Genomic DNA, 18,698 nt, shown 5'->3' on the forward strand with positions numbered 1-18,698 from the left:
GAAGGTAATGGCTAGTCGACACGGGAGGGGGGCAGGTAGCCCCCTAGTGAGGCTGATCACGTGGAACGTGAGAGGCCTGAACGGACCGATAAAAAGGGCCAGAGTGCTCGCGCATTTGAAAGGACTAAGGGCAGACGTGGTTATGCTCCAAGAGACGCACCTAAAGGTGGCGGACCAAGTTAGGCTAAGGAAAGGATGGGTGGGACAGGTGTTCCACTCAGGACTGGACGCAAAGAATAGAGGGGTGGCCATTTTGGTGGGGAAACAGGTCGCATTTGAAGCAAAGAACATCGTAGCAGATAGCGGAGGTAGATATGTAATGGTGAGTGGCAGGCTGGAGGGAATGGAGGTCGTGTTGGTTAACGTGTATGCCCCAAACTGGGACGATGCGGGATTTATGAGACGGATGCTGGGGCGTATACCGGACCTGGAGGTAGGAAACTTGATTTTAGGAGGGGACTTTAATACGGTGCTGGACCCGGGGCTAGATAGATCCAGCTCAAGGACCGGAAGAAGGCCGGCAGCGGCCAAGGTACTTAAGGGGTTTATGGACCAAATGGGGGGAGTGGATCCATGGCGATTTCTTAGACCTAGGGCTAGGGAGTTTTCCTTCTTCTCCCATGTCCATAAAGTGTACTCCCGGATAGATTTTTTTGTTTTGGGAAGGTCGTTGATCTCTAGGGTGGAAGAAGCTGAATACTCAGCCATAGCGGTTTCGGATCATGCCCCACATTGGGTGGACCTGGAATTAGGAGAGGAAAGGGAGCAGAGAACACTCTGGCGATTAGATGTGGGACTGATGGCGGATGAGGGAGTGTGTGCAAGAGTGCGGGGGTGTATTGAGAGATATCTGGAGGTCAATGACGACGGCGAGGTCCCTGTGGGAGTGGTATGGGAAGCACTAAAAGCGGTGGTCAGAGGAGAGCTGATCTCCATTGGGGCCCACAAAAGGAAAACAGAGGCCAAGGAAAGGGAAAGATTACTGGGGGAGATTTTAAGGGTTGATAGGGAATTTGCAGAGACCCCGGAGGAGGAATTGTACAGGGAGAGGAGACGACTCCAGACGGAATTTGACCTTCTGACCACCAGAAAGGCGGAGGTACTGTGGAGGAAGGCACAGGGGAGGAGGTATGAATATGGGGAAAAGGCGAGTCGCCTGTTGGCTCATCAATTGCGAAAGAGGGCAGCAGCGAGGGAGATAGGAGGAATTAGAGACGAAAGGGGAGACACGGTGCGAAGGGCAGGAAAGATAAATGAGGTGTTCAAGACCTTCTATGAGGAACTGTATCGGTCTCAACCCCCAGAGGGAGAGGAGGGGATGCGGCAGTTCCTGGACCAATTGAGGTTCCCGAAAGTGGAGGAGCGGGGGGTGGTAGGCCTGGGGGCACCGATTGGGGTGGACGAGGTTATTAAGGGACTGGGAAGCATGCAAGCAGGGAAGGCCCCAGGACCAGACGGGTTCCCGGTGGAGTATTACAGAAAATATGTGGACTTGTTGGCCCCGTTGATGGTGAGGACGTTCAATGAGGCCAGGAAAGGGGGGACTCTACCCCCGACGATGTCGGAGGCGACGATATCGTTAATTTTGAAGAGGGATAAAGATCCGTTGCAGTGCGGGTCCTATAGACCCATTTCATTGTTGAACGTGGACGCCAAATTGTTGGCAAAGGTACTGGCATCGAGGATAGAGGACTGTGTCCCGGGGGTGGTGCACGAAGATCAGACAGGGTTCGTAAAAGGGAGACAACTGAATGTTAACGTGCGACGACTATTAGGGGTGATAATGATGCCCACAGTGGAGGGGGAGGCAGAGATAGTGGCGGCAATGGACGCAGAGAAGGCATTTGATAGGGTGGAGTGGGAGTATTTATGGGAAGTGTTAAAGAGGTTTGGGTTTGGGAACGGGTTTATTAGCTGGGTTAGACTTCTTTATGGGGCTCCAACGGCAAGCGTAGTTACAGGTCGACATAGATCGGAGTATTTCCGACTATATAGGGGAACAAGACAGGGATGCCCGCTGTCTCCATTGTTGTTCGCGTTGGCAATTGAACCTCTGGCCATGGCGTTGAGAGACTCCAGGAAATGGAGAGGGGTGATTAGAGGGGGAGAAGAACACCGAGTCTCGTTATATGCGGATGACCTATTGTTATACGTGTCGGACCCAGCGGGGGGAATGATAGAGGTTATGCGAATTTTGAGGGGGTTCGGGGATTTCTCGGGGTATAGGCTAAACATGGGGAAGAGTGAATTATTTGTGATACATCCAGGGGACCAGAGTAGAGAGATAGAAGGCTTGCCTCTAAGGAAAGTGGAAAGAAACTTCCGATACCTGGGGATTCAGATCGCTAGGAGTTGGGGAACCTTGCACAGACTTAATCTGACACGGTTGGTAGAACAAATGGAGGAGGACTTCAAGAGGTGGGACATGCAGCCTCTATCGCTGGCGGGCAGGGTGCAAGCAATTAAGATGATGGTCCTCCCGAGGTTCTTATTTGTATTTCAATGTCTCCCTATACTAATCACTAAGACCTTTTTTAATAAAATAGACAGGAGCATCACGAGCTTCGTGTGGGCAGGGAAAGTTCCGAGAGTAAGGAGGGGGTTCCTTCAGCGTAGTAGGGACAGAGGAGGATTGGCACTACCGAACTTGGGCGATTACTATTGGGCCGCCAATGTGGCAATGATACGTAAATGGATGATGGAGGGTGAGGGAGCGGCGTGGGAAAGACTGGAGAGAAAGTCCTGTAAAGGGACGAGTTTAGAGGCGCTGGTGACGGCGCCGCTACCGATCTCACCTAAAAAGTTTACCACAAACCCGGTGGTGGCGGCAACATTGAATATCTGGGGACAGTGGAGGCGACAGAGAGGGGTGCGGGGAGCCCTGGTGGGGTCCCCAATCAGGAACAACCATAGGTTCGCCCCAGGAAGAATGGATGGAGGATTTCAGAGCTGGTTCCAGTTGGGAATTAGGAGGGTGGGAGATTTATTTATAGATGGGACTTTTGCGAGCTTGGGAGCATTGGAGGAAAAGTATAAGTTGCCCCGGGGAAATTTCTTGAGATATATGCAGGTGAGGGCATTTACTAGACAACAGGTGAGGGAATTTCCGTTGCTCCCGACACAGGGGATACAGGACAGGGTGCTTTCAGGGGTGTGGGTCGGAGAGGGCAAGGTGTCAGAGATTTACCGAGAGATGAGGGAAGAGGGGGAGGAGTCGGTGGGCGAACTAAAAGGAAAGTGGGAAGAAGAACTAGGGGAGGAGATAGAGGAGGGTATGTGGGCTGATGCCCTAAGCAGGGTAAATTCCTCTTCCTCATGCGCCAGGCTTAGCCTGATTCAATTTAAGGTGCTACATAGAGCACACATAACGGGAGCAAGATTGAGCAGGTTCTTTGGAGTGGAGGACAACTGTGGGAGGTGTGGTGGGAGCCCGGCAAACCACGCACATATGTTTTGGGCATGCCCGGCACTGGAAGGGTATTGGAAGGGAGTGACGGGAGTGATTTCGCGGGTGGTGAAGGCCCGGGTCAAACCAGGCTGGGGGTTAGCTCTATTTGGAGTTGCGGAAGAGCCGGGAGTGCAGGAGGCGAAAGAGGCCGACGTTGTGGCCTTTGCGTCCCTAGTAGCCCGGCGCAGGATCCTACTCATGTGGAAGGAGGCGAAACCCCCCGGACTGGAGGCCTGGGTAAATGATATGGCGGGGTTCATTAAACTGGAGCAGATAAAGTTTGCCCTGAGAGGATCGGCTCAAGGGTTCACCAGGCGGTGGCAGCCATTTCTCGACTACCTAGGGGAACGTTAGAGGGAAGACAGATGACCAGCAGCAGCAACCCAGGGGGGGGGGGGGTTAGTTTAGGTCAAAGATAAAGGGGTTTTGTTACTTGTGTATTGTTTAAAATTTCTGTATTGTTATTGTTGCGTTTGCTTTGTAAGGGGGAAAAATTGTTGTTTGGGAAAAAAATTTCAATAAAACATTTATAAAAAAAAAGAAAACTGGTTGGCAGAGAGGAAACAAGGAGTTGGAATTAATGGGTGTTTTTCAAATTGGCAGGCAGTAAATAGTGGGGTGCCAGAGATCGGTGCGGGGACCCCAGCTAGTCACAATATATATTCATGATTTGGATAAGGGAGCAAAATGTAACACCTCAAAGTTTGCAGATGATACCAAGTTGGGTGGAATTGTGAACTGTGACGAGGATGCAGAGATCCTACAGCATGATCTAGACAGGTCCGGCGAGTGGGCAAATCAATGGCAGATGCAATACAATTTAGATAAGTGTGAGGTTATTCACTTTGGATGCAAAAACAAGGCGGCAGATTACTACTTGAATGGTTGTAAATTGGGAGAGGGGAGTGTGCAGCGGGACCTGGGTGACCTTGTGCACCAGTCACTGAAGGTAAGCATGCAGGTACAGCAGGTGGTAAAGAAGGCTAATGGCATGTTGGCCTTCATTGCGAGAGGTTTAGAGTACAGGAGCAGGGATGTGTTGTTGCAATTGTACAGGGCCTTGGTGAGGCCACACCTTGAATAGTGTGTGCAGTTTTGGTCTCCTTTTCTGAAGAAGGATGTTCTTGCTCTCGAGGGAGTGCAGCGAAGGTTTACCAGACAGATTCCAGGGATGGCGGGACTGTCATATGAGGAGAGATTGACTTGGTTAGGATTGTTCTCGCTGGAGTTCAGAAGAATGAGGGGGGATCTCATAGAGACGTTTAAAATTCTAATAGGACTAGATAGGGTAGATGCAAGGAAGATGTTCCCGATGGTGGGTGTGTCCAGAATCAGCGTCACAGTCTGAAGATTCAAGGAAAACCACTTTGAACTTCACCCAGAGTGGTGAGCCTGTGGAATTCATTACCACAGGAAATAGTTGATGCTAAATCATTGAATATATTCAAGAGGCGGCTAGATATAGCACTTGGGGCGAATGGGATCAAGGTAATGGGGAGAAAACAGGATTAGGCTATTGAGTTGGATGATTTGCCATGATCATAATAAATGGCGGAGCAGGAACGAAGGGCCAAAAGGCATCCTCTTGCTCCTATCTTCTATGTATCTATGTAACAACTTCCAGAGTTTGAGTATGTGCAACAGAGCACAGAAATGCAGAGGTTTTTGTCAGGGGTTCTATTATGACCTAAAAATTCTTGCAGCAAAACAATGAAGTCATCCACTTCAGCCCAATATCCTAGCTTCGTTTCCATTCCCTTCCTCCTCCAGTGGGTGCACTGGTGAAGTCTGCTCGAGTTCAATAACGGAGTCAACTGACAGAAACTTCCACTTTTATGCTGTTAGTCTCATTATAAAAATGAGCTCTATCTTGTGAATGAAGTGTGACTCAATTTTAAACACATAGTAACTTAATAAGTTAAGAGGAGAGGGCGTGAGGAGGATGTTGGGTCACGCAGTCAGCAGCATCTAGTGCTTAACATCACAAAAGAAACAGAAGTTCATTGGTTGGTGAGAAACTGATGTTAGGAAGGGTTATCAAATTGCTGGGAATTAGAAAATGTGAGGGCCACGAGGAATTCAGCACGTGTGTGTAGAGTCAAACAGAAAGTAACTTTGTTCACAACAATATGTACACAGCAGTTCACCACTGCTTCCTTCTCTAGCCGGTAGCACACTGGACAGTTCTATTTATACAGCTGCAACTATTAATGATTGCCCCACTCCCCTCATTGCGGGAGCTCGTACTCTCCAAAATACATCATGGGATAACCATGCCTCGTTGCCGTCCAGCGGCGGAGGTCCCCGCTGGAGGTCCCTCTAGGGAAGTGTACTCCCCCTAAAACCTGTGGACCTGGGGTGGAGGGTGATGCATGCAGCAGTACCGTGCAATCATCCTTTGCACCGGTTCATGGATGCCCAAGAGCCCCGCCATTTTTGCGGTCTTGTGGAGTCCGTGAGCCATGTCTATGTTGAATATTCTAGGCCGCTCTCCCTTTATAGTTTCTTGACAACGTTATTGTTAAAGTTTTGTTTGCACTTCAGCCCCGAGCTCCTGATGTACAGGCACCTGATGCGGAGAGGGGCAGGGAAGGTGGAGGACCTCCTCGTCAAACTGCTCCTAAGCCTGGCGAAACTTGACATAAACAGGCCCAGGCAGCGAGGGGGTTGTCCAACTGCACTGCCTGTCCCTCCTCTGCGGCTTCATTCGCGGTGGGATGTCCCTGGAGAGGGAGCATGCGGTGTCCACAGGCACCATTGAGGCCTTCCGTGCTCGGTGGGCACCGCAGGGTTGGATTGTTTCATTGACCCATCTTTTCACATTTTGATTTGATGTTTTTAAGTTTCCGTTTCTCTTTGTTCGTTTCGGGCAGTGCTCGGACCAGGAGAGGCCCCTTTTAATTTGTCCCTAAATTAATTTGTGTTACTCTATTTAGTTGTTATACCCTAAAATATGTCATGGGATAACAAATTGTTTCCAGCCAGTAGGATTCAGGCAGGCTATAACAAAAACACTTTTATTAAAGAGGGCTTCATATATTTAAGAAGGAACACAAGCATTAGAGAAATAACTGGATTTTGATTTTAACAGACTGTAAATGAAGCTTAAAAACTTTAGATAATTAATATTTTAGAACTTCAAAACTACATTTCTTCACTTTGATAGAGTTAAAGGGTTTTAGTTGTTTGTCTGACACAAACAGGAATAAGATTATTCTAGTCTATCTATTCTATTTTGTTAATTTGCATCCGGGGAACTCAGTCCCGTGATTTGCACATCCTGCACTACGTGGGAAAACCTAGATGGTCCTGCTGATCTGGATGATAATGTGCTTCCAGTTGGAGCAACCCAAGTTGTGAATTTTGAAGTTTAAGCAGTGCATTCACGAGGCTGAGAGGGTTGTGGCTAGAGAACAAGGCATCCTTGATTGGATACTGTGTAATGAAAAAGGAATAATCGGCAAGCTAGTTCAGTGAGACCCCTTGGGTATGAGTAACCCATAATATGCTATAATTTTTCAGCAAGATGGAAAGTTATGTAGGTGATTCTGAGACTGGGGTTCTGAATCTTAATAAAGGAAACTACGATGTTATGAGGTGCGGGTTGGCTGTTAGATTGGGAAACATTACTTAAAAGGATGACGGTGGATAGGCAAACATTCAAAGAGTGCATGGGTAAACTGCAACAATTGTCCATTCCTCTCTGGCACAAAAGTAAAACAGGAAAGGTGGCTAAACCATGACATTCAAGGGAAATTGGGGATAATGGCCGGGATTCTCCATTCACTGCCACTGCAATCGGGAATACCCATCAGGTGGAGAATGGAGCGTCGGCAGAAAAATGGGATCAGTGCTGGGTGCCAGACCTGTTCCCATTTTCTGTTCCCCACCGCTGGCCATAGCTCTCTACCCGCCCGCACCAGGAGGAAAATACAAAATAATGATTTGCATGCAATTAACGGGCTGTTATTAGATAACATAATCCATCTGCAAGAAATGTTTCAGGTAATCAAAAGGATTAATTTTTAAAAAGCACACTTATTGAATGTCCGGTTTGTTAAAATTGTTATGGGTTACAAGTTCCAAACCTGTTCTTCACAAATACATTCATTTTCATTAACTCCAGTGTATGAAATTGTACCGCATATTAAACACTAAATAGCAGTAAACATTACCTGCCATGTCGACACGCAGTATAAATCATCCCCTCCTCACTGCCCACAACAAAATTATTGACATCTCCTGTTGGGAAAGCCATGCTCGTGACAGCCACAGGCTTTGATTTGTTGTAAACCAGCTCCATATTCTCCTAATTAAAAATAAAAAGACAGTTAGCACATCGACAACGTTCTCTTTCCATCTCTCAATTTTTATCTTCAGAAGGCTTTATTGCATGCGAAGTTATGGAAGGCACCGCAAGCCGTAATCATGTGTAAAACGTCACAGGAAGTGTTGAAAGGTGCGACATACAAGATGACCTGGCATAAACACAACCCTTTTTTTATTTTGGATATTTAGGCCTAAAGTCAGCACTTCATACAGTGTATAAATCGACTCCCATTTTTGGAAGATTTTTCTGAGCTTCAACGGTCAATTTATATCTTACGATCTCGAATATAGTGTGTTGCTCTTATCAGACATCCATGCAAGTGCACTTCCCATCGGAGTTCATGTCAGTAATCAAGGACATGAACCATGACTGATTTTCCCTCTCTAATGCAAGGGTTCTTGGGGCAACTGCATGCTGCCCCAGAATACATCAGCTAATTTAGCACAGATTATAGACTGAACTCATGTCTTATTACGTGCCAGTCACGAGTTCGACTAACAACCATAATATTGTAGCTAAATAAAAACATTACAACTCGAGGGGGGGGGGGGTAATAAAAACAAAGTTTAATTATCAGCTTCCATATGGAGACTATCCAAAGAGTATTTTGTGCATCAGCGAAATTTTAAATGTTATATTCAAATTCTGCACTTGAATAGTAAATTACAGGATAGGAAAAGATTTCAGTGCTGTGTACAGTCTTACACTGGCTTGAAATAATGACAGATCTAATTAATACTTAATTTTTTAAAAATATTTTAAAATTATGACGTACTCTGGTTAGATATAATGTTGTTAATGTAATTTGAAAAATATATTCTGCCAACAATAAGAACTATCAGGGTTCCCGGGGGTGGTGCACGAAGACCAGACAGGATTCGTAAAGGGGAGACAACTAAATGTCAACGTGCGACGGCTATTAGGGGTGATAATGATGCCCCCAGTAGAGGGGGAGGCAGAGATAGTGGCGGCAATGGATGCAGAGAAGGCATTTGACAGGGTGGAGTGGGAGTACCTATGGGAGGTGCTTAGGAGGTTCGGGTTCGGAAACGGGTTTATTAGCTGGGTCAAACTCCTTTATGGGACCCCAACGGCAAGTGTGGTCACGGGCCGGCAAAGATCGGAGTATTTCCGACTACACAGGGGAACAAGACAGGGATGCCCGCTATCTCCATTACTGTTCGCGTTGGCAATTGAACCACTGGCCATGGCGCTGAGAGACTCCAGGAAATGGAGGGGGGTGATTAGAGGGGGAGAAGAACACCGAGTGTCACTACGCGGATGACCTACTGTTGTATGTGACGGACCCAGTGGGGGGGGATGACAGAGGTCATGCAGATATTGAGGGAGTTCGGAGATTTCTCGGGATATAGGCTTAACATGGGGAAGTGTGAACTTTTCGTGATACACCCGGGGGACCAGAGTAGAGGGATAGATGGCCTGCCTCTAAGGAAAGTGGAAAGAAACTTCCGATACCTGGGGATTCAGATAGCCAGGAGCTGGGGAACCTTAGAACATAGAACAATACAGCGCAGTACAGGCCCTTCGGCCCACGATGTTGCACCGAAACAAAAGCCATCTAACCTACACTATGCCATTATCATCCATATGTTTATCCAATAAACTTTTAAATGCCCTCAATGTTGGCGAGTTCACTACTGTAGCAGGTAGGGCATTCCACGGCCTCACTACTCTTTGCGTAAAGAACCTACCTCTGACCTCTGTCCTATATCTATTACCCCTCAGTTTAAAGTTATGTCCCCTCGTGCCAGCCATATCCATCCGCGGGAGAAGGCTCTCACTGTCCACCCTATCCAACCCCCTGATCATTTTGTATGCCTCTATTAAGTCTCCTCTTAACCTTCTTCTCTCCAACGAAAACAACCTCAAGTCCGTCAGCCTTTCCTCATAAGATTTTCCCTCCATACCAGGCAACATCCTGGTAAATCTCCTCTGCACCCGCTCCAAAGCCTCCACGTCCTTCCTATAATGCGGTGACCAGAACTGTACGCAATACTCCAAATGCGGCCGGACCAGAGTTCTGTACAGCTGCAACATGACCTCCCGACTCCGGAACTCAATCCCTCTACCAATAAAGGCCAACACTCCATAGGCCTTCTTCACAACCCTATCAACCTGGGTGGCAACTTTCAGGGATCTATGTACATGGACACCTAGATCCCTCTGCTCAGCCACACTTTCAAGAACTTTACCATTAGCCAAATATTCCGCATTCCTGTTATTCCTTCCAAAGTGAATCACCTCACTTCTCTACATTAAACTCCATTTGCCACCTCTCAGCCCAGCTCTGCAGCTTATCTATACCCTCTGTAACCTGCTACATCCTTCCACACTATCGACAACACCACCGACTTTAGTATCGTCTGCAAATTTACTCACCCACCCTTCTGCGCCTTCCTCTAGGTCATTGATAAAAATGACAAACAGCAACGGCCCCAGAACAGATCCTTGTGGTACTCCACTTGTGACTGTACTCCATTCTGAACATTTCCCATCAACCACCACCCTCTGTCTTCTTTCAGCTAGCCAATTTCTGATCCACATCTCTAAATCACCCTCAATCCCCAGCCTCCGTATTTTTTGCAATAGCCTACCGTGGGGAACCTTATCAAACGCTTTGCTGAAATCCATATACACCACATCAACTGCTCTACCCTCGTCTACCTGTTCAGTCACCTTCTCAAAGAACTCAATAAGGTTTGTGAGGCATGACCTACCCTTCACAAAGCCATGCTGACTATCCCTGATCATATTATTCCTATCTAGATGATTATAAATCTTGTCCCTTATAATCCCCTCCAAGACTTTACCCACTACAGACGTGAGGCTCACCGGTCTATAGTTGCCGGGGTTGTCTCTGCTCCCCTTTTTGAACAAAGGGACCACATTTGCTGTCCTCCAGTCCTCTGGCACTATTCCTGTAGCCAATGATGACATAAAAATCAAAGCCAAAGGTCCAGCAATCTCTTCCCTGGCCTCCCATAGAATCCTAGGATAAATCCCATCAGGTCCCGGGGACTTATCTATTTTCAGCCTGTCCAGAATTGCCAACACCTCTTCCCTACGTACCTCAATGCCATCTATTCTATTAGCCTGGGGCTCAGCATTCTCCTCCACAACATTATCTTTTTCCTGAGTGAATACTGACGAAAAATATTCATTTAGTATCTCGCCTATCTCTTCAGACTCCACACACAATTTCCCATCCCTGTCCTTGACTGGTCCTACTCTTTCCCTAGTCATTCGCTTATTCCTGACATACCTATAGAAAGCTTTTGGGTTTTCCTCGATCCTTCCTGCCAAATACTTCTCATGTCCCCTCCTTGCTCGTCTTAGCTCTCTCTTTAGATCCTTCCTCGCTACCTTGTAACTATCCATCGCCCCAACCGAAACTTCACACTTCATCTTCACATAGGCCTTCTTCTTCCTCTTAACAAGAGATTCCACTTCCTTGGTAAACCACGGTTCCCTCGCTCGACGCCTTCCTCCCTGTCTGACCGGTACATACTTATCAAGAACACGCAGTAGCTGATCCTTGAACAAGCCCCACTTATCCAGTGTGCCCAACACTTGCAGCCTACTTCTCCACCTTATCCCCCCCAAGTCACGTCTAATGGCATCATAATTGCCCTTCCCCCAGCTATAACTCTTGCCCTGCGGTGTATACTTATCCCTTTCCATCATTAACGTAAACGTCACCGAATTGTGGTCACTGTCCCCAAAGTGCTCTCCTACCTCCAAATCCAACACCTGGCCTGGTTCATTACCCAAAACCAAATCCAACGTGGCCTCGCCTCTTGTTGGCCTGTCAACATATTGTTTCAGGAAACCCTCCTGCACACACTGTACAAAAAACGACCCATCTATTGTACTCGAACTATATATTTTCCAGTCAATATTTGGAAAGTTAAAGTCTCCCATAATAACTACCCTGTTACTTTCGCTCATATCCAGAATCATCTTCGCCATCCTTTCCTCTACATCCCTCGAACTATTAGGAGGCCTATAAAAAACTCCCAACAGGGTGACCTCTCCTTTCCTGTTTCTAACTTCAGCCAATACTACCTCGGAAGAAGAGTCCCCATCTAGCATCCTCTCCGCCACCGTAATACTGCTCTTGACTAGCAGCGCCACACCTCCCCCTCTTTTGCCTCCTTCTCTGAGCTTACTAAAACACCTAAACCCCGGAACCTGCAACATCCATTCCTGTCCCTGCTCTATCCATGTCTCCGAAATGGCCACAACATCGAAGTCCCAGGTACCAACCCACGCTGCCAGTTCCCCTACCTTGTTTCGTATACTCCTGGCATTGAAGTAGACACACTTCAAACCACCTACCTGAACGCTGGCCCCCTCCTGCGACGTCAAATCTGTGCTCCTGACCTCTATACTCTCATTCTCCCTTACCCTAAAACTACAATCCAGGTTCCCATGCCCCTGCTGCATTAGTTGCAACCTTGCACAGACTTAATCTGACACGACTGGTAGAACAAATGGAAGAGGACTTCAAGAGGTGGGACATGCAGCCAGTCACTGGCGGGCAGAGTGCAGGCAATTAAGATGATGGTCCTCCCGAGGTTCCTATTTGTATTCCAATGTCTCCCTATACTGATCACTAAGGCCTTCTTTAAAAAAATAGACAGGAGCATCACGAGCTTCGTGTGGGCAGGGAAAGTCCCGAGGGTAAGGAGGGGGTTCTTACAACGTAGCAGAGACAGAGGGGGACTGGCGCTGCCGAATTTGGGCGACTACTATTGGGCCGCCAATGTGGCGATAATACGTAAATGGATGATAGAGGGAGAGGGAGCGGCGTGGAAAAGACTAGAGAGAAAGTCCTGTAAAGGGACGAGTCTAGAGGCGCCGGTGACGGCGCCACTACCGCTCTCACCAAAAAAATTTACCACAAACCCAGTGGTGGCAGCAACATTAAATATCTGGGGACAATGGAGGCGACAGAGAGGTGTGCTGGGAGCCCTGGTGGGGTCCCCAATCAGGAACAACCATAGGTTTTCCCCAGGGAGGATAGATGGAGGATTCCAGAGCTGGCACCAGTTGGGAATTAGGAGGGTGGGAGATTTATTTATAGATGGGACGTTTGCGAGCTTGGGAGCGTTGGAGGAAAAGTATAAGCTGCCCCGGGGAAATTTCTTTAGGTATATGCAGGTGAGGGCGTTCACAAGACAACAGGTGAGGGAATTTCCATTGCTCCCGACACAGGGGATCCAGGATAGAATGCTCACGGGGGTGTGGGTCGGGGAGGGCAAGGTGTCAGAGATATACCGAGAGATGAGAGAAGAGGGGGAGGAGCTGGTGGGCGAACTAAAAGAAAAGTGGGAAGAAGAGCTCGGAGAGGAGATAGAGGAGGGTCTGTGGGCTGATGCCCTAAGCAGGGTAAATTCCTCTTCCTCGTGCGCCAGGCTTAGCCTGATTCAATTTAAGGTGCTACATAGAGCACACATAACGGGAGAAAGGTTGAGCAGGTTCTTCGGAGTGGAGGACAAGTGTGGGAGGTGCAGCGGAAGCCCGGCAAACCACACACATATGTTTTGGTTGTGCCCGGCACTGGAGAGGTACTGGAGGGGAGTGACGGGAGTGATTTCGAAGGTGGTGAAGGTCCGGGTCAAACCAGGCTGGGGGTTAGCTTTATTTGGAGTTGCGGATGAGCCGGGAGTGCAGGAGGCAAAAGAGGCCGATGTCGTGGCCTTTGCGTCCCTAGTAGCCCGGCGTAGGATTTTACTCATGTGGAAGGAAGCGAAACCCCCCGGACTGGAGGCCTGGATAAACGATATGGCGGGGTTCATAAAACTGGAGCAGATGAAGTTTGCGCTGAGAGGATCGGCTCAAGGGTTCACCAGGCGGTGGCAGCCATTCCTCGACTACCTAGCGGAACGTTAGAGGGAAGATAGATGACCAGCAGCAGCAACCCAGGGGGGAGGGGGCGGGGGGGGGGGGGGGGGGAGGGGAAAGTTTCATTCTATGTTAATTGATTAGTTTATCATGTTGGTTAGTTACCTTTTATTAGACTGTGGTTAACATGTTATATGTACTGTTAAATTTGTCTTTCTGTTTTATCTGTAAAGGGAAAAAATTGTGATCAAAAAATTTCAATAAAATATATTTTTTTAAAAAAAGAACTATCAGGGTGTCATCTTCAGCACTGCAAGTTGGGAATATATTTTTTGTTATTTTCTAGATCCATCTATCTATTTCCTGGAGAATGTTTGTGCAAGTATTGCTCTTCAATTTAGTTATTTGTGCTCTTTTTGATATATCCTAATACATTATTTTGCCAAATATTTACTATACATCCGAATCCTGTGGAACATCTGTGTAAATTGTATTGTCTATGACATTCTCCAAAGCTTGTGTTAATCGTGACATTCCCTATCATTGTGGCACAAGACTTGTTTGGTATATCCAATTTTCTTGCAAAGCGTATAGATAATTTCATGGGCATACTTTTATACCCCACCTGATATCATGCTACGTCTGTAACAATGTGATTGGAATACAGATTGGCCCAAAAGTTTCTGTAACTTGTCAATGAACCACGTCTATCATTAGCTAAACTTATGCTTGCCTGTTTAATCTCCATAATTTTCTTTTTAATTCATTTACGGGATGTGGGCGTCACTGGTTAGGCCAACATTTATTGCCCATCCCTAGTTGTCGTCTTGAACGCTGCAGTCCTGAGGTGTAGGTACACGCACTATGTGGTTAGGGATGTTGCCCCAGCAACAGTAAAGGACGGCGATATATTTCCAAATCAGGTTGGTGTGACTTGGAAGGAACCTCCTGGTGGTGGTGTTCCCAGGTTTCTGTTGCTTTTGTCCTTCCAGATGGTAGTGATCGTGGGTTTGGAAGGTGCTGTCTGAGGAACCTTGGTGAGTTACTGCAGTGCATCTTGTAGATGGTACACATGGCTGCCACTGTTCGTCGGTGGTGAAGGGTTTGAATGTTTGTGGAAGGTGGAGCTTCAATATCCGAGGAGTTGGGAATGGTGCTGAACATTGAACATCCGCAAACATCCCCACATCTAACCTTATGATGGAAGGGAGGAGTAATGAAGAAAGAGACCCAGAACCTCACGAGCTTAGGACATGCCCAGAACATATGTACATGATTGGCCGGGCCCCTTCCACATCGCTCGCATTGATCCCCCACTCCCACAATCTACTCATTAGGAATTTGGTCCAATGGGCATTAGTGGATTGGATTGGATTTGTTTATTGTCACATGTACCGAGGTACAGTGAAAAATATTTTTTGCGAGCAGCTCAACAGATCATTAAGTACATGGGAAGAAAAGAAACTACATAATAGGGAAAGATTAGAACGAGTATAAGTTAAGTAAAAAGTGGATCTGTTGGGGGGGGGGGGGGGGGGGGGGGGGGGGGGGAGAAGAGAGCTCACAGAGAGTCGCCTCGCTCCGGCGCCATCTTGTAATCACGGTAGCCATTATGCACCACCTTCAACTGAATCAGGACAGTGGGAATCAGGACAGTAAGGCAGCAAATGTAGAGTCTGAAGATGAGCATATTACCAGGTCAGGCTGGCTAAGAGGAAGGGAAGTATAACAGGTAAGACAGATGAACTTAAAGCCTTGATTCACAAGTGGAACTTGGATGTGGTTGCTGTAATGGAGACTTGGTTAAAAAAGGGACAGGACGCGACTTCCGGTGGCGGCGATGAGTGAGTGAGACGCACATTCGGTGTCTCTCATTCCGGCGGGATTTGAGGACCTGGTTCCCCGGTTTTGCGGGACTGTGGAGCGCTGGAATGACGGCCACGTAGGTGCTGAGGAACGGGCAGAGCTGCATGGAACCGCGGGAGAGCAGAAAGCAGCGAAAACGGGAGAGGAAAGGACAAAGGCAAGGTGTAGGGGAAGGTGACCCGGGACCTACGGACCCGGCGATCCAGCAAGCGCTGGAAAACATGCTGCAGGTGATAAAAAGCAGTTTTGAATCATTGAAGCGGGATAACTTGGACCCACTTCAGAAGGCAGTGGATCAATTGAACTAGAGATTGGATGCCCAGGATGAAAAAGTTAAGGAGCTGGGGGAGGTGTTGACTGCGCTAGAAGTCGATGGGTTGAAGGAGAGACAGAGAAGAATGCTGGATAGAGTGGAGGAGCTGGAAAATAGAGCCCGTAGACAAAATCTAAGGATTATCGGCCTCCCGGAGGGGGCTGAGGGAGCAGATGGCACAGCGTTTTTGGCTGACCTGTTGATGCAGTTGATGGGAGCTGACGCCTTTCCGCGACCGCCGGAGCTGGAGGGGGCACACAGAGTACAGGTGAGGCAGATGCGTCCGGCGGGTCTCCCCCCGTCCGATGGCGATTAGGTTCCACAGGTTTGCGGAGAAGGAGCGGGTGTTGCAGTGGGCAAAGAGCGCTAAGAGCAGCACGTGGAATAACAGTGTTCTTCGCATTTATCAGAACCTAAGCCAGGAGGTGGCCAGGCATCGAGCAGCCTTTAAACAAGTTAAGGAGGTGTTATTTAAAGAGCACGTGAAGTTTGGTCTGCTCTTCCCGGCTCGTCTTTGGGTCACGCATCAGGGCCAACACCACTACTTCTCCGAGCCCGAAGAAGCGATGGACTTCGCGAGGGATCTGGGGCTGGTCCCGAAAAAAGGACCCAACGGACACAGGCTAGGATCCGAGAGTTATTGTTTGGGGGAATGCCTACTGTGCCTGGACTGACGGTCGACTGTTTACTGCTTTAAAGGTGCCATGTGTTGTATTTTTGGGCAGCTTTTGCCTACGGGGGGTGGGGTGGGGGGAGATCCCCCTCTCATATGCTCTTTTTTAAAAAAATCTCTGCTGTTGTTGGTACCTTTCATCGTGTTCTCTGGGTGTGCTGGAGCCTTCATTGTAACATAAAGGTGGCCGGTAAGCAATGGGGATTAAAGATGTTGGTTGGTTGTTTTTTTTATGTCTATGGTTTTTATGTTTGTTTCGGATGGGTGATACGGGTACTGTGTTGCTATCTTATTAATGCACAGAAAGGGACGTGAGTTAACATATATCTGTGTACACAGCTGGAACTGGATTGTACCTGGAGCAGCCTCACGGTACTGTTTGATGTTTCCATCTTGTTTGATCTTTCCCATTTTAGTGAGACTGCTCCAGTAGGTCGGAGTGGGGGATGGTGTGTTGATGAGTGGGGAGATGAGGTTGGGGAAACAATGGGAGTGAGACAAGTGGGTGCCGGAGGGATGAGTCACCGAGCTAGCAGATTGGCTAGTCAAGGGAGTCAGGTGGGGGGGGGGGGGGTGAATACAGCCATTAGATGGCAGGGGTGGGGCTATCGGGAGATGTTGCTGGGGGGGGGGGGGGGGGGGGGAGGGAGGGGGGAGGGAAAGAGTTATTCTGCTGACGTGGGAGGGGTCTGAAGTAGATAATGGAGAGGAGGTTGAGGGTGGAGGCTGGCAAGAGGCGAGCCAAGAGCGGCGCGGCGCATGGGCCGGCCCAAGAAAGGTTATGGCTGACCAGCGTTGGGGGGGGGGGGGGGGGGAGGAGAGAGGCGGTGTGCCCCCCAACCAGGCTGATCACCTGGAATGTCAGAGGACTAAATGGGCCAGTCAAAAGGGCACGTGTGTTTGCGCACTTGCGGGCTCTAAAGGCGGACGTAATTATGTTGCAGGAGACACATTTGAAAGTGTCAGTGTCTGACCAGACTAGGCTAAGGAAGGGTAGGGTCAGCCAGGTCTTCCACTCGGACTTGGATTCTAAGTCCAGGGGGGTAGCAATTATGATCAATAAGCGGGTTCAATTTGAGGCGGAGGGCGTAGTCGCAGACGGCGGGGCAGATTCCTTATGGTAAGGGGCAAGCTGGAAGGGAGGAGAGTGGTGCTGGTGAACATATATGCTCCAAACTGGGACGACGCTGACTTTATTAAAAGAGTGCTGGGGAAGATCCCAGCCGTAGACTCACGTTGATAATGGGGGGGGGGGGGGGAGAAACTTTAATACGGTCCTTGACCCGGGGCTGGACCGGTCATGTCCCAGAACAGGTAGGCTCCCAGCAATGGCAAGGGAGCTGAAAGGGTTCATGGAGCAAATGGGGGCAGTGGACCCATGGAGAGCCAGACGGCCGACGGGAAGGGGCTACTTGTTCTACTCGCATGTTCATAAAGTATAATCTAGGATTGATTTCTTTATCTTGAGCAAGGACTGTGTAGGGGAGGTAAAGAATACGGAATACTCGGCAATCACTATTTAGGACCATGCCCCACATTGGGTGGACCTGCAGGTCGGGGGAGGGTGAATTACCAACGCCCGCAATGGAGGTTAGACGTAGGATTGTTGTCGGAGAGGGGATATGTGAGAGACTGCGGAAGTGTATGCAACATTACTTGCAGGTGAACGATACGGGGGAGGTTTCAGCAGCGACCCTGTGGGAGGCACTGAAAGCAGTAGTGAGGGGCGAGCTGATCTCAATTCGGGCTCACAGGGATAGGGCGGACAGAGCAGAAATGGACAGATTGGTTTGGGAAATTCACCGGATAGACGAGGAGCATGCGGGGTCCCCGGGGGAGGACCTACTCAGGGAGAGACGGAGACTGCAGGCGGAACTGGGGGTGCTATCCACGAGTAGGGCCATGGAACAACTTAGGAAGGCAAGGGGGGTGGTGTATGAGCATGGGGAGAAGGCCAGCAGATTGCTAGCGCAGCAACTCAGGAAGTGGGAGGCGGCCAAGGAAATAAGTAGAGTGGTGGACGGGAAGGGGAACAGAGTGGAGGACCCGTCAGGACTGATTAAGGTACTTCGGGACTTTTATGGTAAGCTTTACACTTCAGAACCCCTGGAGGAGCCGGAGGAAATGAAACGGTTCCTGGACGGACTAACCTTCCCAAAAGTAGGCGGGGAACTAGTGGACGGGCTGGGGGCCCCGATTA

General features: G+C 48.7%; 1 protein-coding gene across 5 annotated transcripts in view; it reads right to left on the bottom strand.

Annotated features, from left to right (window-relative positions):
• Positions 1–18,698, bottom strand: part of LOC140425138 (cytoplasmic dynein 1 intermediate chain 1) — a 502,251-nt gene that overhangs the window by 73,926 nt on the left and 409,627 nt on the right. For all 5 annotated transcript variants that reach the window (XM_072509063.1, XM_072509064.1, XM_072509066.1 and 2 more), the window contains exon 13: positions 7,624–7,757. In XM_072509063.1, the coding sequence (XP_072365164.1) occupies positions 7,624–7,757 (134 nt within the window). The remainder of the gene's footprint in view (positions 1–7,623; positions 7,758–18,698) is intronic.

Source organism: Scyliorhinus torazame, chromosome 6 (genome assembly GCF_047496885.1).
Source record: "Scyliorhinus torazame isolate Kashiwa2021f chromosome 6, sScyTor2.1, whole genome shotgun sequence".
NCBI classification, from domain to species: Eukaryota; Metazoa; Chordata; class Chondrichthyes; order Carcharhiniformes; family Scyliorhinidae; genus Scyliorhinus; species Scyliorhinus torazame.